The sequence below is a fragment of the Girardinichthys multiradiatus genome, chromosome 22 (genome assembly GCF_021462225.1).
Source record: "Girardinichthys multiradiatus isolate DD_20200921_A chromosome 22, DD_fGirMul_XY1, whole genome shotgun sequence".
NCBI classification, from domain to species: Eukaryota; Metazoa; Chordata; class Actinopteri; order Cyprinodontiformes; family Goodeidae; genus Girardinichthys; species Girardinichthys multiradiatus.
Window position 1 is genome coordinate 3,740,296 of NC_061814.1, and position 12,947 is coordinate 3,753,242.

General features: G+C 41.9%; 1 protein-coding gene across 7 annotated transcripts in view; it reads right to left on the reverse strand.

Annotated features, from left to right (window-relative positions):
* rasgrp3 (RAS guanyl releasing protein 3 (calcium and DAG-regulated)) overlaps positions 1–12,947 on the reverse strand; it is a 66,131-nt gene that overhangs the window by 17,620 nt on the left and 35,564 nt on the right. For all 7 annotated transcript variants that reach the window (XM_047352378.1, XM_047352379.1, XM_047352383.1 and 4 more), the window contains 7 exons: positions 10,129–10,191; positions 9,578–9,709; positions 7,725–7,872; positions 6,129–6,302; positions 5,166–5,282; positions 4,275–4,553; positions 3,922–4,002 (listed from right to left, as the gene is read on the reverse strand). In XM_047352378.1, the coding sequence (XP_047208334.1) occupies positions 3,922–4,002; positions 4,275–4,553; positions 5,166–5,282; positions 6,129–6,302; positions 7,725–7,872; positions 9,578–9,709; positions 10,129–10,191 (994 nt within the window). The remainder of the gene's footprint in view (positions 1–3,921; positions 4,003–4,274; positions 4,554–5,165; positions 5,283–6,128; positions 6,303–7,724; positions 7,873–9,577; positions 9,710–10,128; positions 10,192–12,947) is intronic.

Consider the following 12,947-nt stretch of genomic DNA (forward strand, 5'->3'; position numbering starts at 1 on the left):
CCCCATCACCCTCTGTGACTCCACAATTGACACTGTGGAATCTTTCTGCTTCCTGGGAACCATCATCTCCCAGGATCTCAAGTGGGAGCCAAACATCAGCTCCCTCATCAAGAAAGCCCAGCAGAGGATGTTCTTCCTGTGGCAGCTGAAGAAATTCAACCTGCCAAAGACTATGATGGTGCACTTCTACACAGCCATCATTGAGTCCATCCTCACCTCCTCCATCACCATCTGGTACACCGCTGCTACAGCCAAGGATAAGGGCAGGCTGCAGCGTGTCATTCGGTCTGCTGAGAAGGTGATTGGCTGCAGTCTACTGTCGCTCCAGGAACTGTACACCTCCAGGACCCTGAAGCGGGCAGGGAAGATTCTGGCTGATCCCTCCCACCCCGGTCACAGACTCTCCCCTCTGGCAGGAGGCTGCGGTCCATCCGGACCAAAACCTCACGCAACAAGAACAGTTTTTTCCCATCTGCCACCAGCCCGGAAACCACCTTGACATTCTCCCTTTCCCCCACCCCCCCCCCCCCCCCCACCCCCCTTTTTTTTTGCTGACAGGACACCCGTAACCTGTAACTCTATGCGTTACATTAACGCTCAGCATGGACTCCTGCTTTACTTGCACTGCCATACTTGCACAATGATCACCTGCACTGTTGTACCGCTCTGGCATCCTATACTGCTCTATATTTACTCTCACTCACTTAAAACTGTGCACATATATTTATATTATATTGTAGATATGTTTATACTGTTTAATTTGTACTGTATTGCACCGACTACGCCAAAACAAATTCCTTGTATGTCCAAAAACGTACTTGGCAATAAAGCTTTTCTGATTCTGATTCTGATTCTGATTCTGATGTACACGGCCCCTCTCCAGATGGGGGTCGTTGGAGTCTGGGATCTGGGTGGAGGGTCGGGGTCTGGGCCGTTGTTGTTCGGGTTCGGGCGGTCCCTGCACTTGTCCGGGCTGGTGCTGGGGCGGTCTGCCTGTCTCCACCCCGGAGGAAAGGGGATCACCTTCTATGAAGTATCGGCACCTGGACCTGGGAGTAAAGAGTATGCTGGGTACGTGAGTGAGTGTATGACGTCCATTGTTATGGGTCTTCATGTTGGGTGCGTGGGTGTGAGTGTTTTTATGTGTACACAGGAGGGTGGGAATGTGTGATTGTGACTGTTTGTGCCTGTTTTTGTGTCAGGGTGGGTCTCGGGCTGCTCCGTCTCCTGGATCAGGAGCGCGGCGCTTATAGAGTGTGGGATTTAGCACGCGACCCATGTATGGAGGCCTCAGTCCTCAACGCAGGCTGTCATGGGATTGAATCCCGGCCCGTTGATGCTCTCTGCACTCGAAGTCTCGGTCCATAGCTGGATTGCATATTTTTATGGAGAAACCTTGTTTACACAAGCGTGCTCACACTTCAGGATAGATTCAGCTGTTAACAAATACACAAATGTTTTATACTGAGCTGCAGTTACCGCTAAATACAAGGGAATAGAAGAGGAAATGTTTTTGGTGAGAAGCGTAAGAGGAGACTGTACGGTTGTTGGTTTCCTGGATTCCTATAAATGTTGGAAGTACATTGAAGATTAAAGTGAGACTCTTCATTGATTGCACATTGCACCAGTAAGAGCAGAGTGTGAAGGTTCAATTAGCAGGGTAAGAGCACAGTTTTGCTCAAAATATTGAAATGCACACAGCATTATGGGTGACATACCAAAGTTCAAAAGAGGACAAATTGTTGGTGCACGTCTTGCTGATGCATCTGTGACCAAGACAGCAAGTCTTTGTGATGTATCAAGAGCCACGGTATCCAGGGTAATGTCAGCATACCACCAAGAAGGACCAACCACATCCAACAGGATTAACTGTGGACGCAAGAGGAAGCTGTCTGAAAGGGACATTCGGGTGTATCCAAAAAACATAAAACCACGGCTGCCCAAATCACGGCAGAATTAAATGTGCACCTCAACTCTCCTGTTTCCACCAGAACTGTCCGTCGGGAGCTCCACAGGGTCAATATATACGGCCGGGGTGCTATAGCCAAACCTTTGGTCACTCATGCCAATGCCAAGCGTCGGTTGCAATGGTGCAAGGAGCGCAAATCTTGGGCTGTGGACAATGTGAAACATGTATTGTTCTCTGATGAGTCCACCTTTACTGTATTCCCCACATCCGGGAGAGTTACGGTGTGGAGAAGCCCCAAAGAAGCGTACTACCCAGACTGTTGCATGCCCAGAGTGAAGCATGGGGGTGGATCAGTGATGGTTTGGGCTGCCATATCATGGCATTCCCTTGGCCCAATACTTGTGCTAGATGGGCGCGTCACTACCAAGGACTACCAAACCATTCTTGAGGACCATGTGCATCCAATGGTTCAAACATTGTATCCTGAAGGCGGTGCCGTGTATCAGGATGACAATGCACCAATACACACAGCAAGACTGGTGAAAGATTGGTTTGATGAACATGAAAGTGAAGTTGAACATCTCCCATGGCCTGCACAGTCACCAGATCTAAATATCATTGTGCCACTTTGGGGTGTTTTGGAGGAGCGAGTCAGAAAACGTTTTCCTCCACCAGTATCACGTAGTGACCTGGCCACTATCCTGCAAGAAGAATGGCTTAAAATCCCTCTGACCACTGTGCAGAACTTGTATATGTCATTCCCAAGATGAACTGACGCTGTATTGGTCGCAAAAGGAGGCCCTACATCATACTAATAAATTATTGTGGTCTAAAACCAGGTGTTTCAGTTTCATTGTCCAACCCCTGTACATCTTACATGCATTAGTACTTTCCACTTTTTGGTAACAATGCTGTTATTATATATGTTTCTGCAGGTGTAGAAGCAATGTTCTAGGGTGTTATCTTGTTTGCTCTTCATCCTTTTCTCTAGCGTTAGCCATAATGCTCCACTTGTGAAAGTAAATCTGTTGGGCTTCTTCTTGGCACTAAGACAGCAATTGTGAGTGCTACTCAGAAAAAGAGCTTTATTTCTGAGACAGGCAACTGAAAATTTATAAAACAAAAAGCATAAAATAAATATCAATTTTGTGAAAATCTGTTTTCATTTACATTTGATTTATCCCATGTCAACAATTTTGAGTAAAAATGATTTATAACCTTCTCAATAATGACAGACAATGAACAATGAAAGAAATATTTCTTTGAAAATATATTACAGCAATCAATCCCGTATAATATCTGACCATGTTTTTTCACGTTTCTGTTTGAATTTTGACTTTGGGGGTGGAAAGCCTCTTTGCCGTCATCCTAATTAAGGGGTGTCAAACTTCAGACTTTGAGTCCGGCTACATTTAGATGTTTCTCTGCTTTAACACACCTGAATTAAATAGTTAAGTCATTAGCAGGACCCTGATGAATGTTTTTATAGCAAGCTGAGGAGGTAATTATCCATTTGATTCATGTGTGTTGGGTCAGGGACACATCTAAAAGCTGCAGGAGACCTGCCCTCGAGGGTTCGAGGTTGACAACCCTTCCCTAATCTTTAGCTCGCTCCACAGATTATGTATCACATTCAAGTTGGTACTCTGATTCTCCAAAACATTAATATTAATTCCAGTCAGAAAAAAAAACATGTTGGTAAAGTCAATCAACCAGGGTTATGAATAGCTTTGGGTTTAACTATACACCCCAAGTTGGAGAAATAAAGTGAAATTACTGATTGAACAGGGGAGTTGCATATCAGTCCATGTTAAGAATTGATCATGGATAATCATAAATAATTGTTGTTTGAAATTGCAAACTGAAAAATATCATATTAAAATTAGATACTCTTTAATCATCAGAGCCTTCAAGAACCTGGGCACCACTTCCCCCATTCCACCATAACAGCCAGGCTTTAATTAACTCTCATTGTGTTTAATTGAGGATTATAGTTTTAAATATAACTTTACCTGTGATTTGGGGTTGCGTGGTTCTCTTAGCAACGATAGTTCATAAATCTCATCTTCTGTGTAATAAAGGTCAAGAGAAAGCTGAAAAATATGAGTGTTCAGGTAAAAGCAAATCATGATAGTCAAACCCTAAAAGAGAATCAAGCTGAGAGAAGTCATAAATCAAACAGAGCTAAATTATATTTGACATATCATAATGCTTTTTGATACAAATTTTAACTGAGACTGATATTTCCTGAGATTGTATTTTATTTCTAACGTCAGTAATCTTAGATAAAGCTTAATGTGAAGCCTATTTTCCTTATGCAGTGTGTTATGTACCACATCAAGACGAAACAAAAAGTGACCCTCACCGTCAGCAGGTAAATGAGGTCCATGTTGGGCTCCACTTGGGAGACCACACTCTGCAGTGACACCAGCTCATTGAATGTCATGTAAAGCTGATGCATCTTCACCAGGTTCACCATACTGCTGTCACTGACCCAGTCAGGAAAGACAACGTGCACTGCTATCAGATCCTTCAGGTGTACTCCCAGAATGGGAATTTTAAACCCACGGCATTGATTGAAGGCCTTTCTGTAGTTGGAGTAGTTGTTGTTGGAAGAGACCAGCTCAGTCATCTCGTTCCAAATCTGGGACAATGATGGTAAATAAATGGTAAAAGGCATGCACTTCTATAGCACTTTATGAAATCCCCAAGGACCCTAAAGCTTTACACTCCAATCAGTCATTTGTCCATTCATACACACATTCACACACTGACAGTGGTGAGCTGCATTGTAGCCACAGCTGCCATGGGGCGCAGTGACAGAAGTGAGGCTTCCATACACAGGCGCCACATAGCCCTTTGACCACCATCAGTAGGCAAGCGGGTGAAGTGTCTTGCCCAAGGACACAACAACAGACAGACAGAGTGGGGGTAAACAGGCAACCCACCAGTTAGGGGACGAACCTCTACCACTTGTCACCATGGTCGCCACAGGAAAAATGAAAATGAAAACATTATCATGCAGTGGTTTGGTCACAGTCACTTTTGTGGCAGTTCATGAAACATAGATGTTTTTGAGGATAGTCAAGTTACAGAGGCTATCAGGAGCTAAAATATTCTTATATTAATACCACCAATCAAATCAGTGTCCATTGGAGATGAAAATCAGGACCTTTAAACACATACTACTGCTGACTGGCCTGTGATCATACTGAATCATCTCAGTGAAACTCAATAATTAGTACCAGATTAGTACCTTCAGAACCTCTGGAGCCAGGTAGGCATGGGTTTCCTTTAGTCGACAAATGGAGCTGTGGCTCAGGCCTCCCACCACTGCCATCAGAGTGTTGAAGTTTTGCAGGTGCAAGAGTTTCTGACAAAACAGGGAGGGATGGTAAGATGTTTGGCTTTAAAATTTTTCATTACAGACCAGTCAGTGTCCTGGTCTATTGTTGTAAAAATGAGAAAGACATAGTGCCCATCTGCTTCCTTATGCCCAAAATCACACGTTGACTTGAGTTGACTTGGAGCAGAAGAGATACTGTTGATGTGTCTATTTCACTATAAGATATTAATTGCCATTAGCCAAGGTGGTGCCATAGCTGGAAGGTTTTGTCTGTGACTGCTGTTTCACAGCCACACCAAAGCCACAGTGGCTGACATGTTGGTTAGACCTTCACTCATCTTCCATCTGGACCAGATTCTGGTTGTAGAACAGCTGTGTACACTACATCTGATCCCTGAAAGTTGATTACGTATTACAGAGCATCCCACTACCCTGCATGTAGCATGATGATGTTGTTATGGTGCATTCGATTCCAGTTCGTAAATTATGCATTCTTTAAAAAATCATCAAACCTCACCACAGTCCTGTTCAGCAGCTATTTAATAACGTCTAGGTCCTTTTCAAAGAGGTTCCACAAAATGAAATTATGAAACTGGCCAAGAATATCTGTCTCATACTAAAATAAAATGTGCTAAATAGATTATGTTATCTTCACCACATTATGCAGTAGTTTATCGTCACTTGTTTAATCTTGTATCTCAGCGTCTCTGAACATAATATTAATACATTTCCAAATGGTTTTAGTTGTATAACGTTATAAAAAACACTAAAGACAGTTTTTGTTGCAAGTTTTTGAATAAACATAATGACAGTTAATCAGTAGCTGTGTTTTTTGGAAAGTTTCCTTCTGGGAATTGCCTATTTCTGAGTTACCTGAGCCACATGGATGTATTTGGTGATAACCTCTGCTCGGGTCTGAGGTGTGAGTTTGCTAAGCACCATCAGCTGGACCCATTGTGAGATGCCATTGAAGAGAGCGATGGAGCGCTCCAAAGTTGGATTTTCCACAAGACAACCATGGATCACATAGCTTTGATAGTCAGTGAACTGGACACAAAACAGATAACAGCAACAAATAATTTTCACCCTACTCCAAAGCCCCGCACACCATTCAAAATAGTTTAGCTCTGTGTGGACTTCAATGATACAACCAGTTTAATGAAAGGGAAGATTAACTGGTTAGTGTCACATTTTCTGCTGGGAGATTAAAAACATACTTTTGCTGAAAATGAACAGGTCTATCCAGTGAGATATACACATGTCATAGTTGTGTCAAAAAATAATTACAGAACACAGATGATTAAAGTTCATATAAATTTCTAATTAGACACAAATATTAAAGTAAGATGATCTGAATATTATTTATGAAATATTATTCTATACTTGGAAAAAGTCTCATATTTAACCGAGAGAGTCCTGTTGTCCTACTAAATCGTGTACACCTAAAAGTGCATAGATTTGTTTAAGCAGCAGACTTATAACTACTATGTTTTAACTGAAAACACACATGTTAATTTAGATTTTCTCAGTCTTATTATTTCCGATACGCTAAATCCAGACATTGCGCTTTTTGTGGAAATCTCTTATAATCAGTTAGGCCTGGGGGAAAAAAAACATTTACCATGAGACCAGCCAGCCTTTGTAGCAGGTGGGCAACTTTCCATGACACACATGTTGTCTAATGCCCTCTTCATAGAAGGTTTAGGATCATGGAAAGCTAATGGCCCATTACAACCTAGCTGGATAATATTAAACCTGTGAAACCTTCTTCATTATGAATTAAATAACAGTGCTGCTGCACTCTTAGCATTCAGCCAATAGAATTTTAGCTTTTAATTTAAGTGTTTCCAAATCACTCTCTTATGCCCACACCAGACTCTATACTTCAGCAACATCTTACCTGCCACATACTGAACTGATGATCGAACCATGCTATGGGCCCTGCACTGACATGACTCTCCCAGACTAGGTCAAGATACAGGTACGCACTCGATCTATAACTTTATACTACTACAATTTGCTTCTGTTGTCTCAACATTTTGCTAAATACATGCATTTCATTGAGGCTCGTCTGTCAGATTAAAAGTACATTTTGAAAGTAACAGCAACAGTAACAAGTTTTTCGATCCCACATTAAAAATGTATTTAAAATGTTTCTTATTGGTCTGATGTAATATTCTAATCATAAATGTCCTGTTTTTATTCGCTTTAAGCATAAAATTGTCAGAAATAAAGGTATCAGTTTGTGTGTAATTTATTTAGATGACGTGTTTCACCTAGTCAAATGAGTTACTGAAATAAATAGACTTTTAAATATTATTCTAATTTATTGAATATGACTGTATATAGAAGGTTCCTGTGTCTCCACTATCAGTTTCAACCTTGTTGTGACAAGGAAACTCCATCAGCATTTTCATCAGCTTCTCAGCAGCATGAGAAGATTCAGGTAAGGTCTACAGTTTGACTCACTGATATCCTCCGGATAGACTTAAACTCCAGGAAGGTGAGATGCTCTGCCAGCTCCACAGGCTCCAGGTGGTCAAACAGCAGTGAAGCTTTCCCTTTCTTTGCTTGTTTCTTCCTCTGGGTCAGCTTCCGCATCCAATCATATGATGGACTGTTGGGAGAACAGTTCAAGAACAGTAAGTTGGCAGACTGAAATCAGTAAAATCACCAGGAAGGTTCTTTTTTCTAGCGAGAATGTAAATACCCAAGTAAAGTTGCTAAAAATAAAGAACAATTGGGCCCACAAACACTGAAACAATTCAAATGTATAATGTGTTGTTTGTTCAAAAGTCAATAGACTATAGATCGACTAGATCAATAGCAAAAAAAAAAAAAACATTAAATGTAGTGGTACAGTTTGTAACGTCAACAAAACTTTAAACAAGTTTGACAAAAATATAAAAGCTGACTAAATATTTATCCCTATCTAATGTAGTGATAAACCTTAATATTCTTTTGTACCAGCCATTTGTTTTTATATAATCATTCTGTGTTCAATTTACCTCGGAAGTAGTTAGTTCTTGTTTAAAATTGCAATACCAGTGAAATTTGCTAGTAACGTCCTTCTCGTCATTTTTCTGCATTTAACATACATAGAGGGTAAATATTCTTGAATAGAAATCCTAACATACATTTTGTTCTTATGGTTTAACAGGGCAGAAAACGTGAGAACTGCAACCATTTTTTCCTCCAGCTTTTACTAGGCTACTTACTTTGAAAAAAAGTCAGAATTCCAGCTGCATGGGGCGTTGTATTTGTCGTTTTTTACTTTGAACTTGGAAAATCCAATTATTGAATAATAAATTGCGTACACCAATAATATTTCAAATTTAAAGTAAAAAAGGAAATTTGTGTTTAGTTGATGTTTTTCTTGGTTAATGTTTTTCTCTGTTGTATTTCTGCCTCTTGGCAACACTTCTTACCTCTTAGGAAAGCCTGTTTATTACCCCTGACATTTCTAAAGAAAATTAATATGATTAATATTAATTGAGCAGTAGAGGTAAGTATGTGGGTGGCATCTGTGAAAATAATAGCTTCTCAACCAGTCTAAAACAGCTTTTGAGTGGAGGCAGTGCGATGGTGCAGGATGGGATTTTCCTTACTATAAAAACAAGGCTTGTCATCAAGATTTAGATTAGATTCTGAAGCCAGAGGCAATCCCATGTCTGCGCTCTTTGAGACCAAACTCAATCCCACAAAATGTAAACACTTTCCCCAACAAAAGAGGGGTTTGTCTGAGACTACCTTCATAATTTTGGAGTGGAGAGGATGGAAGGGTCTGCCTATAGATCTGACCTCAGCCTGACTGAACCCTTGTGGGATCAGCTGGGACATGCTGTTTGTTCCAGAGTGACCAACAAAACTATATTGGCTGACTTGCAACAAATGCTGGTTAAAGAATTGGATGCTATCCCACAGCAGTGTGTGACCAAACTGGTGACCATCATGAAGAGGGGACACCAGGATGTAATGGCTGTGTACAGTTGTCCTACATGCTACTGAGGCTCCTGTTTAAATAGATTGTTAAATTGTCATTTTGGCTTGATTCTTCAAACTTCAACCATCCAGTCCAATAAAACACATCAAAAAACATTATGTAGCAGCGGAATGAGCTGCTGGGCACCAGCAGAGGATTTGACAAGTTTTTCATGTGCACAACCCATATTCTGAACACTGCTGCTCAACCAATGAATGTGTTGGAAATTAAAAGGTATTCCAACAGCATATGATTTATTGCCAAGAAGCATGGTTTCAGCAGAGAGATAATCAACCATTTCAGCTTCTACAGTAGTGTGTGTATGTGTTAGATAGCTTACATGGCTGAGATGTCGATGAGTTTAAAATGCTCCTCAGAACCAAGCTGAGCGGCCACCTCCCTGAACTCCTCTGTGATCTGGATCAGTCCCAAATCCAGGTTGAATTCTGCAGGGAAGGTCACTATCCAGTACCTACAGGTATATATTCACATTGAGAGGTTTGTAGCAAAGAGCAGACACTGGAAGAACAGACAGCTCCAGAAAGACACCATTGCTGTAATGTAATGTTATGGAGAAGACAGGCCAAGGCTACCTACATGCAGGGTTCTGGGATTGTGGGATTTCCTTAACCCAAAAAGGTTTTCTACTAAAACACAGTGTTAGTCTCTGGCTTATTTTGAGGACACCTCAAGATCCATTATTAAGAAATATTATAGAAAAAACAAAGGAGAACAAAAGATAGGATTTTTGAGCCTTCTGTAAAAAATAATCAGTAGATTTAAACCAAAGTTATTGAAGATTGATAAAATTAAGAAATAGAAATCTGTGTTTTCTGGTTTTCTCATAAAAAGCTGTGTCAGTAAAGGCAGAATGTGTGTTTATTCTTTTACCTCATGAAATAGCATATCTTCAGCCTGGTCATCTTGCGGTTGTCATCGTTGCAGTCACGATAAGTTGACATTGGTTAAGGACTTTGTAAAAAAAATAGATCAACTAAAAGCAAACTGATTACGGGTTGTTCAGTTTAGCAGAGTAAAAACAACGGTTGACAAATATGTGATCTCATTAAAATCAACTAAATAGAACATGTCAATGTGCAATAAGGGCCCAGTTTGTTGGTCCTGCAGAACTAAAAGCAGTTTTCTGAGCAGTTCTATGGACCAAGATCCATTATAAGTGTCATTTTCTTCAAGATAGATCTGACCCACATACAGAAGAACACTCAGAACAACAACTGAATCAGTAAATTATGTTTTATTTACAAGAAGCGAAACTGGAACATGAACAGTAGAATCGCCAACTGTATGAAAAGAGGGGGAAGAGAACTGGTGAATACAAGAACTATAATGTTGCAGAATAAACGAGAAGTAACTAGAGGAGATCACAGGCTTTATTTGCAACACATGAAACGTAGGATGTATCCGAAGGCTTGCCGGTAAGCGAAGACGAACCGCACAGGGGCTGATCACAGTCTCTATCTAGTATGATCCGATGAAACGAGGCGATAGTTTCCAAGACATGGACTTTAGTGGCACATCACGTGCTGATAACCATACCCTTTGTCCAGGCTGATACTCAGGTGCAGGTCGGTGTTTCCGGTCAGCAAAACGCTTGTTCTGGTCAGCAGTTCGGTGAAGGGCCTGAATGGTTGAGATCCAGATGGTTCTGCAGCGGTGGACATGTTGATGGACTGATGAAACCATGATATCCTTCTCGTCAGCGGAAAACAAAGGAGGCTGGTACCCAATAGATGCTTCAAAAGGAGAATGACCAGTAGCTGAAAACAGTGTGAAAACAGTAGTCATACCTGACGAGAGAGGCAGTCCAGTAACAAAGTCTAAGGCAATATGAGACCATGGTCAACTAGGGATACTGAGGGGTTGGAGTAGACCTGGAGGAAGCTGGTTACTGGATTTGTTCCGGGCACAAGTGGGGCAGGCTTGAACAAAATCTCTGACATCTTTATGTATACGACCACCAAAACCTTCTCTGAACAAATGCTATGGTTCTGCTCACCCCAGGATGAGCCGAAAATGTAGCTGTGTGTAGCCATTCAATTAGCTTAGTACGTACATGTGACAGGATATAGATTCAGTTTGGTGGTCCTGTGCCAGGGTCAGGCTTCAGTTGTTGAGCCCTGTGAATAATGTCTTCTATTTCCCACCTGAGTGCTCCTACTGTCCAAGTGGACGGCAGAATAGGAGCTGGTTCCTTCACCGAATCAGCGGCGAACTGTCTGGACAGGGAATCAGGCTTAGTGTTCTTGGGGCCTGGTCTGAAAGAAATACACAAATTAAATCGAGAAAAGAATAAAGACCACCGTGGCTGGCGTGGATTGAGCCTTTTGGCTGCTTGGAGGTTGGCCAGGTTTTTATGATCAGTCCAAACTTGAACGGGATGTTCGGCCCCCTCCAGCCAGTGACGCCACTCCTCAAGGGTGAGTTTTATGGCCAGTAATTCTTTGTCACCCACATCATAGTTTTTAACCTGCGGGAGAAAAAGGCACAAGGATGAAGTCTCCGGTCCTCAGAGTTCTGAGACAGAACAGCCCCAACCCCGGTGTCTGAAGCGTCGACCTCCAGGATAAACAGTTTGGAAGAGTCGGGGTGAATTAAGATGGGGGCCTGAGAGAATTTATCCTTTAATGCCCAGAAAGCAGTTTCAGCTTCAGGCGACCTTGGAAGAAGTTAATGCAGTCAGAGGTGCAGCTGTTAGGCTATAGTCCTTGATGAACCGTCTGTAGAAGTTCGCAAATCTGAGAAAATGCTGTAGTGCTTTGCGTGAGTCCAGTACTTGCCATTCCAGGACAGCCTTGATTTTCTCTGGGTCAGAACGTACCTGTCCACCCTCAAGTATGTAGCCCAGAAATGTGACGGATGGCTGGTGAAACTCACGCTTTTTGGCTTTCACAAACAGGAGATTTTCCAAAAGGCACTGGAGTACCTGGCGAACGTGTCTGCGATGTTCTTCAATGTCCTTAGACTAAATGAGAATGTATCCAAATTTACAAAAATAAAAATATTCAAAACGTCTCAGAGAACGTCGTTAACTAAGGCCTGGAAAACAGCAGGTGCGTTACATAGTCCGAAAGGCATGACCAGGTACTCAAAATGGCCCAACAGTGTCTTGAAGGCCTTCTTCCACTCATTCCCCTGGCGGATCCTGACGAGATGATAAGCGTTTCTAAGATCTAATTTGGAAAATACTGTTGCTCCATGAACCGGTTCAAAAGGTGAGTTGATGAGAGGGAGTGGGTATTTATTTTTAACTGTGATTTGGTTTAAGCCCCTATAATCAATGCATGGATGTAACGAGCCATCCTTCTTACCCACAAAGAAAAATCTTGCCCCAAGAGGTGAGGAGGAAGGCCGAATAATACCTGCAGTCAAGGAGTCATTCATATAATTCTCCATAGACCTCTGTTCTGGACGTGAGATATTATACAACCTGCTAGAAGGCAGGGGGCACCAGGAAGAGGATCGATCGCGCAGTCATAAGGTGTGTGGGGGGTAAAGACAGGGCCCTATCTTTAATAAAGACTCCTTTCAAATCATGGTACTCAGTGGGCACGCCAGGTGCGCCCTAGTAGCATTGGCTTAGGTTCAGCTGCAGTTTGTTGAGCTGGCGTCTCAGCTGTGGGTAGAGAGCTAGTGGCTAACTGTGGTTTAAAATTAAACCTTTCAGCTCTAGATCGTCTTCTCTCCCTTAT